The sequence below is a fragment of the Salmo salar genome, chromosome 13 (assembly GCF_965601325.2).
Source record: "Salmo salar chromosome 13, fSalSal1, whole genome shotgun sequence".
Classification (NCBI taxonomy): Eukaryota; Metazoa; Chordata; class Actinopteri; order Salmoniformes; family Salmonidae; genus Salmo; species Salmo salar.
The window spans coordinates 8,908,835-8,927,580 of NC_138303.1; the positions used below are offsets into that span (position 1 = coordinate 8,908,835).

Sequence of the window (18,746 nt, forward strand, 5' to 3'; positions counted from 1 at the left end):
TTTCGCTTTGTACCAGGGAATTTCTCTTTCTCCTTTTGATGGCTAAAGATAATGGTGGGTCAGGAAATGAATACGAGGTGGAGATAAGTAGCGAATGTTTACAGCCAAGTTGGAGTATTTTTTTTGTGGGGGAGAAAATTAAAATAGGAGTAGTAGGAAAAACAAACGAATCAACAGAGTAAATATGTTCCTAACTCCTTTGTTGAGCTCTGGGAATACGTGGTACAATGCACGGAGCTGAGAAGATATCTCTAGAACACATCGTTACTCTGCTCACGTCTTTAAATGTATTGTGAAAGTGCGGTGTGTGTGTGTGTGTGTGTGTGTGTGGAGACAGTCCCAGCTATTACTTATACATTAATGACCTGAACTCCATTAGCCAGGACAAGCCTGATGTATCTAACACCTCAGTCACAAAAACCACACCAGTCTCTCAGTCACGTCAATAACACCAGTCTCTCAGTCACGTCAATAACACCAGTCTCTCAGTCACGTCAATAACATCAGTCTCTCAGTCACGGCAATAACATCAGTCTCTCAGTCACGTCAATAACACCAGCTTCTCAGTCACGTCAATAACACCAGCCTCTCAGTCACGTCAATAACACCAGCCTCTCAGTCACGTCAATAACACCAGCCTCTCAGTCACGTCAATAACACCAGCCTCTCAGTCACGTGAATAACACCAGCTCTCGTCACGGTCACCGCCTGAATACACCAGCTCTCAGTCACATGAATACACCAGCCCAGTCCGTCTCCCAGCCTCAGCAGTCCGCCACCAGCCTCAGCACGACCCAGTCTCTCAGTCACGTCAATAACACCAGTCTCTCAGTCACGTCAATAACATCAGTCTCTCAGTCAAGGCAATAACATCAGTCTCTCAGTCACGTCAATAACACCAGCTTCTCAGTCACGTCAATAACACCAGCCTCTCAGTCACGTCAATAACACCAGCCTCTCAGTCACGTGAATAACACCAGTCCCTCAGTCACGTGAATAACATCTCAGTCACATGAATAACACCAGTCTCTCAGTCACATGAATAACACCAGTCTCTCAGTCACGTCAATAACACCAGTCTCTCAGTCACGTCAATAACACCAGTCTCTCAGTCACGTCAATAACACCAGTCTCTCAGTCACGTCAATAACACCAGCCTCTCAGTCACGTGAATAGCACCATCCTCTCAGTCACGTGAATAGCACCAGCATCTCAGTCACGTGAATAACACCAGTCTCTCAATCACGTCGATAACACCAGTCTCTCAGTCACGTCAATAACACCAGTCTCTCAATCACGTCAATAACACCAGTCTCTGTCAGTCACGTCAATAACACCAGTCTCTCAGTCAGTCACGTCAATAACACCAGTCTCTCAGTCAGTCACGTCAATAACACCAGTCTCTCAGTCAGTCACGTCAATAACACCAGCCTCTCAGTCACGTCAATAACACCAGCCTCTCAGTCACGTCAATAACACCAGTTTCTCAGTCACGTCAATAACACCAGTTTCTCAGTCACGTCAATAACACCAGTTTCTCAGTCACGTCAATAACACCAGCCTCTCAGTCACGTCAATAACACCAGCCTCTCAGTTACGTCAATAACACCAGTTTCTCAGTCACGTGAATAACACCAGTTTCTCAGTCACGTGAATAACACCAGCATCTCAGTCACGTGAATAACACCAGTCTCTCAATCACGTCAATAACACCAGTCTCTCAATCACGTCAATAACACCAGTCTCTCAGTCACGTCAATAACACCAGTCTCTCAGTCAGTCACGTCAATAACACCAGTCTCTCAGTCAGTCACGTCAATAACACCAGTCTCTCAGTCAGTCACGTCAATAACACCAGTCTCTCAGTCACGTCAATAACACCAGCCTCTCAGTCACGTCAATAACACCAGTCTCTCAGTCACGTCAATAACACCAGTCTCTCAGTCAGTCACGTCAATAACACCAGTCTCTCAGTCAGTCACGTCAATAACACCAGTCTCTCAGTCAGTCACGTCAATAACACCAGCCTCTCAGTCACGTCAATAACACCAGCCTCTCAGTCACGTCAATAACACCAGTTTCTCAGTCACGTCAATAACACCAGTTTCTCAGTCATGTCAATAACACCAGTTTCTCAGTCACGTCAATAACACCAGTCTCTCAGTCAGTCACGTCAATAACACCAGCCTCTCAGTTACGTCAATAACACCAGTTTCTCAGTCACGTGAATAACACCAGTTTCTCAGTCACGTGAATAACACCAGCATCTCAGTCACGTGAATAACACCAGCCTCTCAGTCACGTCAATAACACCAGCCTCTCAGTCACGTCAATAACACCAGTTTCTCATCTAATGAGTAACTCCATGTCGAGGCTGTTCTCAGACCTGTTGGACTGTCTACCTCTAATATACTCTTAAGAATAACAGGCCTTCCCATTGCCTTCCTCTCTGTCTGTCACAGCAAACACTCAAAAAAAAGCAAGTTCTGCAGGCTCTAGTTTTGTCTAATCTTGATTATTGTCCAGGTGTGTGGTCCAGTGCTACAAGGAAAGACCTAGTTAAACTGCAGCTGGTCCAGAACAGAGCGGCACCCATTGCTCTTCATTATAATCAGAGGGCTGATATAAATACTATGCATGCAAGTCTCTCTTGGCTAAGAGTTGAGGAGAGACTGACTGCATCACTTCTTCTTTTTATAAGAAACATTAATGTGTTGAAAATCCCAAATTGTTTGCAAAGTCAACTGACACACAGCTCTGACACACACACTTACCCCACCAGACATGCCACCAGGGGTCTTTTCACAGTCTCCAAATCCAGAACCAATTCAAGAAAGCGTACAGTATTATATAGAGCCCTTATTGCATGTAACTTCCTTTCATCTCATATTGCTGAAATAAACAGCAAACCTTCAAAAACAGATACATTGGGGGAAAAAAGTATTTGATCCCCTGCTGATTTTGTACGTTTGCCCACTGGCAACCATTTTGAAAAGAAGGTTGACGACATCCGATCCTCGTTTGCTAAGTCAAACGACACTGCTGGTCCTGCTCACACTGCCCTACCCTGTGCTTTGACCTCTTTCTCCCCTCTCTCTCCAGATGAACTCTCGCGTCTTGTGACGGCCGGCCGCCCAACAACCTGCCCACTTGACCCTATCCCCTCCTCTCTTCTCCAGACCATTTCCGGAGACCTTCTCCCCTACCTCACCTCGCTCATCAACGCATCCTTGACCGCTGGCTACGTCCCTTCCGTCTTCAAGAGAGCGAGAGTTGCACCCCTTCTGAAAAAACCTACACTCGATCCCTCCGATGTCAACAACTACAGGCCAGTATCCCTTCTTTCCTTTCTCGCCAAAACTCTTGAACGCGCCGCGCTTGGCCAGCTCTCTTGCTATCTCTCTCAGAATGACCTTCTTGATCCTAATCAGTCAGGTTTCAAGACTGGGCATTCAACTGAGACTGCTCTTCTCTGTGTCACGGAGGCTCTCCGCACTGCTAAAGCTAACTCTCTCTCCTCTGCTCTCATCCTTCTAGACCTATCTGCTGCCTTTGATACCGTGAACCATCAGATCCTCCTCTCCACCCTCTCCGAGCTGGGCATCTCCGGCACCGCGCACGCTTGGATTGCGTCCTACCTGACAGGTCGCTCCTACCAGGTGGCGTGGCGAGAATCTGTCTCCGCACCACGTGCTCTCACCACTGGTGTCCCCCAGGGCTCTGTTCTTGGCCCACTCCTATTCTCGCTATACACCAAGTCACTTGGCTCTGTCATATCCTCACATGGTCTCTCATATCATTGCTATGCAGATGACACACAATTAATCTTCTCCTTTCCCCCTTCTGACAACCAGGTGGCGAATCGCATCTCTGCATGTCTGGCAGACATATCAGTGTGGATGACGGATCACCACCTCAAGCTGAACCTCGGCAAGACGGAGCTGCTCTTCCTCCCGGGGAAGGACTGCCCGTTCCATGATCTCGCCATCACGGTTGACAACTCCCTTGTGTCCTCCTCCCAGAGTGCTAAGAGCCTTGGCGTGACCCTGGACAACACCCTGTCGTTCTCCACCAACATCAAGGCGGTGACCCGATCCTGTAGGTTCATGCTCTACAACATTCGCAGAGTACGACCCTGCCTCACACAGGAAGCGGCGCAGGTCCTAATCCAGGCACTTGTCATCTCCCGTCTGGATTACTGCAACTCGCTGTTGGCTGGGCTCCCTGCCTGTGCCATTAAACCCCTACAACTCATCCAGAACGCCGCAGCCCGTCTGGTGTTCAACCTTCCCAAGTTCTCTCACGTCACCCCGCTCCTCCGCTCTCTCCACTGGCTTCCAGTCGAAGCTCGCATCCGCTACAAGACCATGGTGCTTGCCTACGGAGCTGTGAGGGGAACGGCACCTCCGTACCTTCAGGCTCTGATCAGGCCCTACACCCAAACAAGGGCACTCCGTTCATCCACCTCTGGCCTGCTCGCCTCCCTACCTCTGAGGAAGCACAGTTCCCGCTCAGCCCAGTCAAAACTGTTCGCTGCTCTGGCACCCCAATGGTGGAACAAGCTCCCTCACGACGCCAGGACAGCGGAGTCAATCACCACCTTCCGGAGACACCTGAAACCCCACCTCTTCAAGGAATACCTGGGATAGGATAAAGTAATCCTTCTAACCCCCCCCTTAAAAGATTTAGATGCACTATTGTAAAGTGGCTGTTCCACTGGATATTATAGGTGAATGCACCAATTTGTAAGTCGCTCTGGATAAGAGCGTCTGCTAAATGACTAAAATGTAAATGTAAATGTCTATAATTTTAATGGTGGGTTTATTTGAACAGTGAGAGACAGAATGACAACAAAAATATCCAGAAAAACGCATGTCAAAAATGTTATAAATTGATTTGCATTTTAATGAGGGAAATAAATATTTGACCCCCTCTCAATCAGAAAGATTTCTGGCTTCCAGGTGTCTTTTATACAGGTAACGAGCTGAGATTAGGAGCACACTCTTAAAGGGAGTGCTCCTAACCGCAGCTTGTTACCTGTAAAAAAAGACACCTGTCCACAGAAGCAATCAATCAATCAGATTCCAAACTCTCCACCATGGCCAAGACCAAAGAGCTCTCCAAAGATGTCAGGGACAAGATTGTAGACCTACACAAGGCTGGAATGGGCTACAAGACCATCGCCAAGCAGCTTGGTGAGAAGGTGACAACATTTGGTGCGATTATTCACAAATGGAAGAAACACAAAAGAACTGTCAATATCCCTCGGCCTGGGGCTCCATGCAAGATCTCACCTTGTGGAGTTGCAATGATCATGAGAACGGTGAGGAATCAGCCCAGAACTACACGGTAGGATCTTGTCAATGATCTCAAGGCAGCTGGGACCATAGTCACCAAGAAAACAATTGGTAACACACTATGCCGTGAAGGACTGAAATCCTGCAGCGCCCGCAAGGTCCCCCTGCTCAAGAATACATATACAGGCCCGTCTGAAGTCTGCCAATGAACATCTGAATGACTCAGAGGACAACTGATGAAGGTGTTGTGGTCAGATGAGATGAAAATTGAGCTCTTTGACATCAACTCAACTCACCGTGTTTGGAGGAGGAGGAATGCTGCCTATGACCCCAAGAACACCATCTCCACCGTCAAACATGTAGGTGGAAACATTATGCTTTGGGGGTGTTTTTCTGCTAAGGGGACAGGACAACTTCACCGCATCAAAGGGACGATGGACGGAGCCATGTACCATCAAATCTTGGGTGAAAACCTCCTTCCCTCAGCCAGGGCATTGAAAATGGGTCGTGGATGGGTATTCCAGCATGACAATGACCCAAAACACACGGCCAAGGCAACAAAGGAGTGGCTCAAGAAGAAGCACATTAAGGTCCTGGAGTGGCCTAGCCAGTCTCCAGACCTTAATCCCATAGAAAATCTGTGGAGGGAGCTGAAGGTTCGAGTTGCCAAACATCAGCCTTGAAACCTTATTGACTTGGGGAAGATCTGCAAAGAGGAGTGGGACAAAATCCCTCCTGAGATGTGTGCAAACCTGGTGACCAACTACAAGAAACATCTGACCTCTGTGATTGCCAACAAGGGTTTTGCCACCAAGTACTAAGTCATGTTTTGCAGAGGGGTCAAATACTTATTTCCCTCATTAAAATACAAATCATTTTATAACATTTTCGACGTGTTTTTCTAGATTTTTTGTTGTTGTTATTCTGTCTCTCACTGTTCAAATAAACCTTTCTTTGTCAGTGGGCAAACGTACAAAATCAGCAGGGGATCAAATACTTTTTTCCCCCACTGTAAAGCAACACCTCGCGGGCACAACTCCTCTCCCCTATTTGACCTAGATAGTTTGTGTGTGTGTATTGATATGTAGGCTACGTGCACCTTTAAAATTGTTTTTATGTGGTTCTGTCCTTGAGCTGTTCTTGTCTATTGATGTTCTGTATTATGTTTCATTTTTGCTGTGGACCCCAGGAAGAGTAGCTGCTGCTTTTTGCAACAGCTAATGGGGATCCTAATAAAATTCCCCAAATACCCCAAAAAGATCTAAAGAGTGTGATTCCTGGTTGGAGTAAACATGGAGCTCACTCATTCACACACAGATACACAAATCAAATCTAATGTTTTATTTGTCACATGCGCTGATATACAACAGGTGTAGACTTTACCGTGAAATGCTTACTTACGAGCCCTTAACCCACAGTACAGTCTCCTCTCTGGCTCAGTTGGTAGAGCATGGTATTTGCAATGCCAGGGTTGTGGGTTCGATTCCCACGGGGGACCAGTACGGGGGGAAAAAATTTATGAAATGTATGCATTCACTACTGTAAGTTGCTTTGGATAAGAGCGTCTGCTAAATGACTAAAATGTAAATTTAAAAGGGTAGAAATTTGCAAAATAAAATAACAATAACAAGACTGTAAACAAGGAGTACCGGTACTGAGTCAATGGGTACGAGGTAGTAACCAGACTATATACAAGGAGTACTGGTACTGAGTCAATGGGTACGAGGTAGTAACCAGACTATATACAAGGAGTACCGGTACTGAGTCAATGGGTACGAGGTAGTAACCAGACTATATACAAGGAGTACTGGTACTGAGTCAATGGGTACGAGGTAGTAACCAGACTATATACAAGGAGTACTGGTACTGAGTCAATGGGTACGAGGTAGTAACCAGACTATATACAAGGAGTACTGGTACTGAGTCAATGGGTACGAGGTAGTAACCAGACTATATACAAGGAGTACCGGTACTGAGTCAATGGGTACGAGGTAGTAACCAGACTATATACAAGGAGTACCGGTACTGTGTCAATGGGTATGAGGTAGTAACCAGACTATATACAAGGAGTACCGGTACTGAGTCAATGGGTACGAGGTAGTAACCAGACTATATACAAGGAGTACCGGTACTGAGTCAATGGGTACGAGGTAGTAACCAGACTATATACAAGGAGTGTGTGAGTTGTTTTGTGTGTGCATGTGTTAGAGTGTCAGTGTGTCACGACTTCTGCCGAAGTCGATGCCCCTCCTTGTTTGGGTGGTGCTCGTCGATCGACGTCACCGGTCTTCTAGCAATCACTGATCCATTTTTCATTTTTCATTGGTTTTGTCTTGTCTTCCTACACACCTGGTTCCAATCCCATTCATTACATGTTGTGTATTTAACCCTCTGTTTCCCCTCATGTCCTTGTCAGAGATTGTTTGTTGTTAAGCTCGTGATATTCGATTGGTTCGCGGCGGTTTCTTGTACCCACGTTTATTTTATTATGTACTTTGGTTTTGGAGGTTTTGTTTTACGTCATTAAACTGCTCCATTTATACCAAGTCTGATTCTCCTGCGCCTGACTTCCCTGCCACCTACACACACGACATGACAGAATCTCTGACACAGTGAGTGTGTGTGTATATACAGTTGAAGTCGGAGGTTTACATACACCTTAGCCAAATACATTTAAACTCAGTTTTTCACAATTCCTGACATTTAATCCTAGTAAAAATTCCCTGTCTTAGGTCACTTAGGATCACCACTTTAAGAATGTGAAATGTCAGAATAATAGTAGAGAGAATGATTTATTTCAGCTTTTATTTCTTTCATCACATTCCCAGTGGGTCAGAAGTTTACATACACTCAATTAGCATTTGGTAGCATTGCCTTTAAAATGTTTAACTTGGGTCAAATGTTTCAGGTAGCCTTCCACAAGCTTCCACAATAAGTTGGGTGAATTTTGGCCCATTCCTCCTGACAGAGCTGGTGTAACTCCTTGCTCGCACACGCTTTTTCAGTTCTGCGCACAAATGTGCTATAGAATTGAGGTCAGGGCTTTCTGATGGCCACTCGAATACCTTGACTTTGTTGTCCTTAGGTCATTTTGAAAGTATGCTTGGGGTCATTGTCCATTTGGAAGACCCATTTGCGACCAAGCTTTGATTTCCTGACTGATGTCTTGAGATGTTGCTTCAATATATCCACATAATTTTCCTCCCTCATGATGATATCTATTTTGTGAAGTGCACCAGTCCCTCCTGCAGCAAAACACCCCCACAACATGATGCTGCCACCCCCGTGCTTCACGGTTGGGATGGTGTTCTTCGGCTTGCAAGCCTCCCCCTTTTTCCTCCAAACATAATGATGGTCATTATGGTCAAACAGTTCTGTTTTTGTTTCATCAGACCAGAGGACATTTCTCCAAAAAGAACAATCTTTGTCCCCAGGTGCAGTTGCAAACCATGGAGTCTGGCTTTTTTTATGGTGGTTTTGGAGCAGTGGCTTCTTCCTTGCTGAGCGGCCTTTCAGGTTATGTTAATATAGGACTCGTTTTACTGTGGATATAGATACTTTTGTACTGGTTTCCTCCAGCATCTTCACAAAGTCCTTTGCTGTTGTTCTGGGATTGATTTGCACTTTTCGCACCAAAGTACTTTCATCTCTAGGAGACAGAACGTGTCTCTTTCCTGAGCGGCATGACGGCCTCATGGTGTTTATACTTGCGTACTATTGTTTGTACAGACAAACATGGTACCTTCAGATGTTTGGACATTTCTTCAAAGGATGAACCAGACTTGTCTACAATTTTTTTTCTGAGGTCTTTGCTGTTTTCTTTGGATTTTTCCATGATGTCAAGCAAAGAGGCGCTGAGTTTGAAGGTAGACTTTGAAATACATCCACAGGTACACCTCCAATTGACTCAGGCTAATTGACATCATTTATCAGAAGCTTCTAAAGCCATGACATAACTTTCTGGAATTTTCCATGTTGTTTAAAGACACAGTAAATTTACTGTATGTAAACTTCTGACCCACTGGAATAGTGATACTGTGAATTATGAGTGAAATAATCTGTCTGTAAACAATTGTTGGAAAAATTACTTGTGTCATGCACAAAGTAGATGTCCTAACCGACTTGCCAAAACTATAGATTGTTAACAAGAAATTTGTGGAGTGGTTGAAAGATGAGTTTTAATGACTCCAACCTAAGTGTATGTAAACCTCCGACTTCAATTGTTGTCATTGCAAAAAAAGGGGGTCAATGCAAATAGTCTGAGATGTGTGAAAACTCTTGAACTTCACATCGGCCCCCCTCCACACACCCAAATGCAGAGGCCTTTGAAGCCCCAATGGCTTATCCCTGTCCAGAGGTCATTACGATACAGTACCCCATGGATATTAAAAATGACCCTGCAAGGAATAAGTACAAAAAAAGCTCCTCAAGGACAATTCAGAGACACAATTTGCATACTGCTATGAAGAGGGGAACGTAAGTAACTTAAGTTACTGTTATTGTCCAGGTTAACTGTTGTATTGTCCAGGTTAACTGTTGTATTGTCCAGGTTAACTGTTGTATTGTCCAGGTTAACTGTTGTATTGTCCAGGTTAACTGTTGTATTGTACAGGATAAATGTTGTATTGTCCAGGATAAATGTTTTATTGTCCAGGATAAATGTTGTATTGTCCAGTATAACTGTTGTATTATCCATGTTAACTGGTGTTGACCATGTTAACTGGTGTTGCCCAGGTTAACTGTTGTATTGTCCAGGTTAACTGTTGTATTGTCCAGGTTAACTGTTGTATTGTCCAGGTTAACTGTTGTATTGTCCAGGTTAACTGTTGTATTGTCCAGGTTAACTGTTGTATTGTCCAGGTTAACTGTTGTATTGTCCAGGATAAATGTTGTATTGTCCAGGATAAATGTTTTATTGTCCAGGATAAATGTTGTATTGTCCAGTATAACTGTTGTATTATCCATGTTAACTGGTGTTGTCCATGTTAACTGGTGTTGCCCAGGTTAACTGTTGTATTGTCCAGGTTAACTGTTGTATTGTCCAGGTTAACTGTTGTATTGTCCAGGTTATAACTGTTGTATTGTCCAGGTTATAACTGTTATTGTCCAGGTTATAACTGTTGTATTGTCCAGGTTATAACTGTTGTAGTCCATTTTATAACTGTTTTGTAGTCCAGGTTATAACTGTTGTATTGTCCAGGTTATAACTGTTGTATTGTCCAGGTTATAACTGTTGTATTGTCCAGGTTATAACTGTTGTATTGTCCAGGTTATAACTGTTGTATTGTCCAGGTTAACTGTTGTATTGTCCAGGTTATAACTGTTGTATTGTCCAGGTTATAACTGTTGTATTGTCCAGGTTATAACTGTTGTATTGTCCAGGTTATAACTGTTGTATTGTCCAGGTTATAACTGTTGTATTGTCCATTTTGTAACTGTTGTATTGTCCATTTTGTAACTGTTGTATTGTCCAGGTTATAACTGTTATTGTCCAGGTTATAACTGTTGTATTGTCCATTTTATAACTGTTGTATTGTCCATTTTATAACTGTTGTATTGTCCAGGTTATAACTGTTGTATTGTCCATTTTATAACTGTTGTATTGTCCAGGTTAACTGTTGTATTGTCCATTTTATAACTGTTATTGTCCAGGTTATAACTGTTATTGTCCAGGTTATAACTGTTGTATTGTCCAGGTTATAACTGTTTTGTAGTCCAGGTAATTTTTTGTTATGGTTAGCTAGTGCTAGTTGGCTGTAGCTGTTCCAAAACTCCGGTAGTTTCCATCCTATAGCTTTGAGACAACGTGTTTTCAGGGCTTTTATTTCCATGTCTGATCAAAACTCATTTTCACATGCTCTCTATATGTACACTATGTGTATAGATAATAAGACATTTAAAATGTCTTGATTCTTTTGGAACTTTTGTAAGTGTAATATTAACAGTTAAATGATTATTATCTATTTCACTTGCGTTGGCAATGTAAACATATGTTTCCCATGCCAATAAAGCCCAAGGAATCGCCCCATTTTTTTTTTTTTTTGCATAAAGTGATGTTCCCAAATCTAACTGCCTGTAGCTCAGGACCTAAAGCAAGGATATGCATATTCTTGATACTATTTGAAAGGAAATACTTTGATGTTTGTGGAAATGTGAAATTAATGTAGGAGAATATAACACATTGGATCTGGTAAAAGATAATACAAAGAACAAAAAGCATTTATTTTGTACCATCATCTTTGAAATGCAAGAGAAAGGCTATAATGTATTATTCCAGCCCAGGCACAATTTAGATTTTGGCCACTAGATGGAAGCAGTGTATGGTGCAAAGTTTTAGACTGATCCAATGAACCATTGCATTTCTGTTAAAAATGTTGTATCAAGACTGCACAAATGTGCCTAATAGGTTTATTAATAACTTTTCATGTTCATAACTGTGCACTCTCCTTAAACAATAGCATGGTATTCTTTCACTGTAATAGCTACTGTAAATTGGACAGTGCAGTTAGATTAACAATAATTTAAGCTTTCTGCCCATATCAGATGTCCAGGGAAATTGCCTTGTTACTTTCAACCTCAAGCTAATCGCATTAGCGCACATTAGCTCAACCGTCCCCCGGGTGGGACACCGATCTGTAGGGATCCTTAAGAGGATAAATTGAGAGAGAAGGAGAAAGTTGCACTGCTAAGCAGCATAGCTTTGAGTGTGGTCTCCTTTCACCACAGCTCTAGCTGTGAGGGGGTTGGATAGGGACCAGACACACAGAGTGGCTGGTCAAGGTTGTGTGTCTTTCTCTATGTGTGTGAGCAGAAACAATGGGCCTCTCAGATTACATGTCTCTGTGTGGGAGGGGGGGAGGTAGGGAGCGGGGGGAGGTAGGGAGTGGGGGAAAGGGGGGGGGGCAGGGGGCAGGGAGGGGGGAGGAAAGGGGGAGGAGGGAGGAAAGGGGGAGGAAGGGGTGAGACAGAGGGGAGGCAGGGAAGGGGGGAGGCAGTGGGGGGGAGAAACTGGGAGGCAGGGAAGGGGAGGCAGGGAGGGGGGAGGAAAGGGGGGAGGAAGGGAGGGGGGACAAATGGGGGGGTAGGCAGGGAGGTGGAGGCAGGGAGGGAGACAAAGGAGGAGGAAGGGGGAGGCAGGGAGGTAGAGGCAGGGAGGAAGACTCTCCCACACCCGACCCCTCCTGCTCACATCGCTAGTTTCCCTGGCGTCTGATTGGTCTATACCGGGTATATATTTACACAACGGGTTTATCAAGCCTCACCACAACTTTCAAACTCTGTAGCTGTGGAATAACAGAGGAGAAACAGACTGGACACACCAACAACGGGTTCTGGAATAACAGAGAAGAGAGAGAGAGAGGAGAGAGAGAGAGAGTCATGGGACCTTTGAGATTATAAACTCCTTGTTTTTGCTGCTGTATCAATGTTTTGCTCTTTTTACTCTACATACGAGTCTTTTTAAAACGTTACCGAACAACAACATCAGTTGGACTACTAAACTACTAAATAGGATTCTGTCTAGCTGGAATGGATATTTCTGAGTCTAGTTTCTGTTGTGAGGCCAGTTCTCTGCCAGGCCAGGATGAAGCCGGTCAGCGTCCATGGGTGTCTTCCCCCAGCCCGGGTCCTGATCGTGGGCTAGGACCTTTCGACCAGACCCCCTTCTCTGAATCTGGAGACTGTGGCCCCACAGGGCCCCGTAAAGAGGCCGGTATAGGAGCCCCAGGGAGTGGACCATGGACAGGGGCAGGTAGTCCTTTCTCGACCCACCCAGGAGCACCTTCCTTGGGTAGCGGAGAAGGGAAGCCAGGGGGTGAGTCGAGGATCCGTCGGCCCATGAATGCCTTCATGGTGTGGGCTAAAGACGAAAGGAAGCGACTGGCCGTTCAGAACCCAGACCTCCACAATGCTGTCCTCAGCAAGATGCTGGGTAAGATTTGACACACTCTGTATTCACAGTGATTTATGTAACTCTTTTAGAAAACGTTTTCCTGTGGTGTCTTCTCGGTATATTGTGCCATTTATTCATCTTTAGTAAGAATGCTTTGTTATTTGACTTAAATCATAAATGTTTTGCCATGTCACGAACCACAATCATTCAGTTAAATCAACTCCACTTGTTGGTATGCCTTTAATCACTGTCTGTAAAATATCGTGTTCAAGTCATATGCCAAAATGGGATTTATCAGCTAACAAAACCACATGTTGGATTCTTTCAACGTTTAATGTGTTCAGTAATGCTTAGTACGTAATGTAAAGCTGCCTGTTTTTCTTTTCAGACAGTAAGGAAGTAGACAGTTAGACTTTTATTCTGAAAACACATCACTTAGTAGCTACATCACACTAAATGTGTTTAGAGCCGCACAGATTCCATTTGGATGTAAACTGATTACAGGAAAATGTTTGATGATGATGCTGAAAGTGCTACGGCTGCTAATGATGCTAATGATGCTAAGGATGCTAATGATGCTAAGGATGCTAATGATGCTAATGTTGATAACAATGTAAATATGTATTATTATCTTTAGGTCAGTCATGGAAGGCCCTGACTACTCTGGACAAGCGTCCCTTCGTTGAAGAGGCCGAGAGACTACGCCTCCAGCACCTGACGGACCACCCCAACTACAAGTACCGCCCGCGTCGCAAAAAACAGACCAAAAAGCTCAAACGGGTAGAACCGGGTTTACTGCTCCACAGCCTAACCCAGGGAGGGACAGGGGAGGTCTATGGACACCCACGGGATAGTTACGTACATCCAGGCCACCATCACCCCCACCACCACCTCTTGCCTCCTCTAGGCCATTTTAGAGACCTTCAGTCAGGGGACTTGGAGAGCTATGGCCTGCCCACACCGGAGATGTCCCCCCTGGATGTGATGGAGGAGACAGGAGTGGACGAAGGGGTGTTCTTTCCCCCTCACATGCAGGAGGACATGGGCCTGGACATGGGCGCTTGGAGTAACTACAACCATTATAACAACCACCATCGCCACAACCCTCACAGTAATCACCCCCGTTCTTTTAGTCAGAGTCGGGGTCATAGTGGTCATGATCATCATCTTAACCAGAGGGGCTCCTTGCTCTGTCGTCGTCCCCAGGAGAAGTGCCTCAGCCAGGCTCCAGAGCCTACGAATTCTCCCAGTCTGTACTCAAACCCCCAGGGCTCCTCTATAAGACTGTCTGAGCCAGTCAAATCTCATCTTTCTATCAGCAGTTCCTCTGTGTCCTCTGGTTACTATAGTTACCTGTATAGTAGCTCTGGATCAGACACCAACCAGTCATCCCATTTTACCTCCCACCTGGGGCAGCTCTCTCCCCCACCTGAGTCCTCATCTCTGGCCTCTACATCCAACCCTTTAGCCCCCGAGTCCCTGGACTCTATACGGGACCAGCCAGGCCATGGTTCCTTAGGTCCTATGTCAGCAGAGTTCTGGACAGAAGTGGATCGCCATGAGTTTGACCAGTACCTCAGTGTCAGCCGGACTCGAACGGAGGAACATGGGGGTACTCTCGTCACTGTTTCTAATTCTTTGGAACGGTACGGAGGTGGAGCTATAGCTCTGCGGAGGAGCCCTGTCGCCTGTGAGGAGAGCCAGAACAGTCCACTAATTTCCCTTCTGTCTGATGCTAGTAGTGTTGTCTACTACGGTACCTCTATCACTGGCTAGACTCCCTTGTCTTAGACTGACTCAGTGTAGTGTTCAGCTGTGTGCTGTAGTCTGGAATAGTCCAGTACAGCCTACCAGACATGTGGCTCAACAGGTATGTTAAAAAAATAAAAAAAGACATACTTTCAAATCTTGAGTGGCACTTGATGTAGTTTGTACTATGGAATAGTAACAGATGTGCAAACACTACACTTAGGCAAGCACATCTCAACAAAACAAAAAACAAAACGTTCAAGTATTTGAAAGAATTGGACTTTGACACAGGTCTACAGTTGAGGACTTGAGGACTTTCAGGGTAAGATTGTTTTATAGTCTGCAACAGACTACTGTAGATCACAAAATAATATTGAGCTCTTCTACTTACTGCCCAGACAGGCAGAACATTTATAATGATAAAACTGTTCATTTTTATTATAGACATTTTTTATACACTTCCTGTTGTTTGTTTTTATTTGTGTTGAATTATTTCCACTGGGTCATAAACGTGTGCATAGGAAGACCACTGTGGTATAACACTTTGGGTAACACATTATCTTGATAGTCCATCTGTAGACCATCTACAGACCATCTACAGACTATCTACAGACCATCTACAGACCATATACAGACCATCTACAGACCATCAGAAACATTTCAACTGTCTACTAACCCTAACCTTTATCCTAACCCTAACCTTAACCCTAAGCCTTATCCTAACCCTGACCTTAACCCTAACCCTTATCCTAACCCTGACCTTAACCCTAACCCTTATCCTAACCCTGACCTTAACCCTAACCCTTATCCTAACCCTAACCTTAACCCTAACCCTTATCCTAACCCTAACCTTAACCCTAACCCTTATCCTAACCCTAACCTTAACCCTTACCTGTATTCTAAACCTAACTGAAACCTTAGCAAGCAGTTGCTTAGCAACAGATAGTTTGTTGAAAGTATGACCGTCTATAGACCATCTATAGACCATATGTATACCATCTATAGACCATCTGTATCTATATACCATCTATAGACCATCTGTATCTATAGACCATCTGTATCTATAGACCATCAATAGACCATCTGTATATATAGACTATCTGTAAACCATCTATAGACCATCTGTATCTATAGACCATCTGTAGACCATCTGTATACCATCTACAGACCATCTATAGACCATCTGTATCGCATCTGTAGACCATCTATACACCATCTGTATCTATAGACCATCTATATACCATCTGTAGACTATCTGCATCTATAGACCATCTATAGACCATCTGTATCTATAGACCATCTGTAGACCTTCTTTAGACCATCTGTAGACCTTCTTTAGACCATCTGTAGACCTTCTGTAGAGCATCTGTAGACCATCTGTATCTATAGACCATCTGTAGACCATATGTATCTATAGACCATCTGTATACCATCTACAGACCATCTATAGACCATCTGTAGACTATCTGTATCTATAGACCATCTATAGACCATCCGTATCTATAGACCATCTGTAGACTATCTGTATCTGTAGACCATCTGTAGACCATCTGTAGACCATCTGTATCTGTAGACCGTCTGTAGACCATCTGTATCTGTAGACTGTCTGTAGACCATCTGTATCTGTAGAACATCTATAGACCATCTGTAGACCGTCTGTATATGTAGACTGTCTGTAGACCATCTGTATCTATAGACCATCTGTATCTATAAACCATCTGTAGACCATCTATAGACCATCTGTATCTATAGACCATCTGTAGACCATCTGTATCTATAGACCATCTATAGACCATCTATAGACCATCTGTAGACCATCTGTAGACCATCTGTATCTATAGACCATCTGTAGACCATCTGTATCTATAGACCATCTATAGACCATCTATAGACCATATGTATCTATAGACCATCTGTATACCATCTACAGACCATCTATAGACCATCTGTAGACTATCTGTATCTATTGACCATCTGTTTATATAGACTATCTGTATCTTCAGACCATCTATAGACCATCTATAGACCATATGTATCTATAGACCATCTGTATACCATCTACAGACCATCTGTAGACCATCTGTAGACTATCTGTATCTATAGACTATCTGTATCTATAGACTATCTGTATCTGTAGACCGTCTGTAGACCATCTATAGACCGTCTGTAGACCATCTGTAAACCATCTGTACCTATAGACCATCTGTAGACCATCTTTATCTGTAGACCATCTGTATCTATAGACCATCTATAGACCATCTGTATCTGTAGACCATCTGTAGACCATCTGTAGACCATCTGTATCTGTAGACCATCTGTATCTATAGACCATCTATAGACCATCTGTATCTGTAGACCATCTGTAGACCATCTGTAGACCATCTGTATCTATAGACCATCTGTATCTACAGACCATCTATAGACCATCTGTATCTACAGACCATCTATAGACCATCTGTATATATAGACCATCTGTATCTATAGACCATCTGTGTCTATAGACCATCTGTAGACCGTCTGTAGATCACCTATCCAGATAAAGTGTGACCAAACGTTGTAATGAAACAGTTTTAAAATGGGACTATGCAGTTTCCAGATGAAGAGGCCATGTGACTGTATGAGGTCTGCAATAGTAGGAGACTAGGAGTTCATTTTGAACAAGGTTGGACTTTGTTGTTGTTAATATTTTAATTTCCGTCACCACACATGAAAGGGCAATCTGGGATTAGGGAATCAATTTAAGGACTTTTAAATGAATTACATATAGCCTTTGTGCCAAAAAAAAAAGGGTGGGTGACAGCTTTGTTGTTGTTTGAATCCCAGATTACCCCTTTAAAGACCATGTTGAGCACATCCTTTTGGTAATAATTACAATATAATAATTATCTTTGAACAAAAGCCAAGTTTGGAATAAAACAAACAAAACCATCTCTCTGCAATGAAATACCAAAAGGAAAAAAGGAAATGCATTATTTCATACAGTATGTCATTGTAATTAGAACATTACTGTGACTCAGGATTATTTAAAAACAACATTTTATACTTCAGTTGTTGTTGTTTTTTTATTGAAAAGGGCATTTTTTAAATGAATATGTTGCTATTAAAATATTTTACATAATAAAATGAAGTTATTTCCAGAATGTTTGGTTTGAGACTTGCTTTCACTTAGTTTAAGATTTGACATTGGCTGCTTTGTTAGTTATATAAATTATTCTCTAAACTTTGTTGGAAAACTCTGTTTTCTCTTCAACAATATTGAATCTTAAAAAAAAAATGTTTGTATTTCTGCTGCTTCAGTCTCAGTTCCTGGTTGTAGGTTTGACGTTGTTTACACAATGTGTTATTGTCAATACTATGTTATTGTCAATACTATGAACGTCCTCTGCCTTTTCCATCGAATGAGAGAAAGACAATCTCTCCCTTGTGTAAACTTAAAGCCGACTGACTGTCTGAATCCATCCTGGTGGAGTTCTGATCACCACTAAATTAGCTTGGCTCACAAACCCATTATTCACTTAAACCGCTGACTGAAAGATTTTTTATTATTTTTTTTTAACAAGAAAGAAACAACAGAATGCAAAAGGGTAAGTCCCAAATGACACTCTATTTCCTATTTAGTGCACTACTTTTGACCAGAGTTATAGGCCCAGTTAAAAAGGATGGTATTTGGGAGGCAGACAGTTTCTCGCCCCTCGCCTCGCGGCTCTCTACGCAAAGAGAGAAGAAAAGTGGATCTGAGAGAAATTGCTTTTATTTTTATGATTGTTACCACAACACAATTAACATTTGGATTAGAGAAAAAGAGATGT

At 43.4% G+C, this 18,746-nt stretch overlaps 1 protein-coding gene across 1 annotated transcript; it reads left to right on the forward strand.

The window, feature by feature from the left end:
* The first annotated feature begins 12,575 nt into the window (after positions 1-12,575).
* On the forward strand, positions 12,576-18,077 carry sox18 (SRY-box transcription factor 18). Its single transcript, XM_014134283.3, has 2 exons — positions 12,576-13,227; positions 13,826-18,077. The coding sequence occupies exons 1-2, from the start codon at positions 12,825-12,827 to the stop codon at positions 14,962-14,964; spliced, it is 1,542 nt and encodes a 513-aa protein (XP_013989758.3). The 5' UTR covers positions 12,576-12,824; the 3' UTR covers positions 14,965-18,077.
* Positions 18,078-18,746: the final 669 nt, after the last annotated feature.

Excerpts from the sequence above, each read along its gene's own strand:
- sox18 (XM_014134283.3), top strand. The coding sequence starts at position 12,825 with ATGGATATTTCTGAGTCTAGTTTCTGTTGTGAGGCCAGTTCTCTGCCA. Across the intron at positions 13,228-13,825 it reads TGTCCTCAGCAAGATGCTGG|GTCAGTCATGGAAGGCCCTG; the intron begins GTAAGATTTGAC and ends TATTATCTTTAG.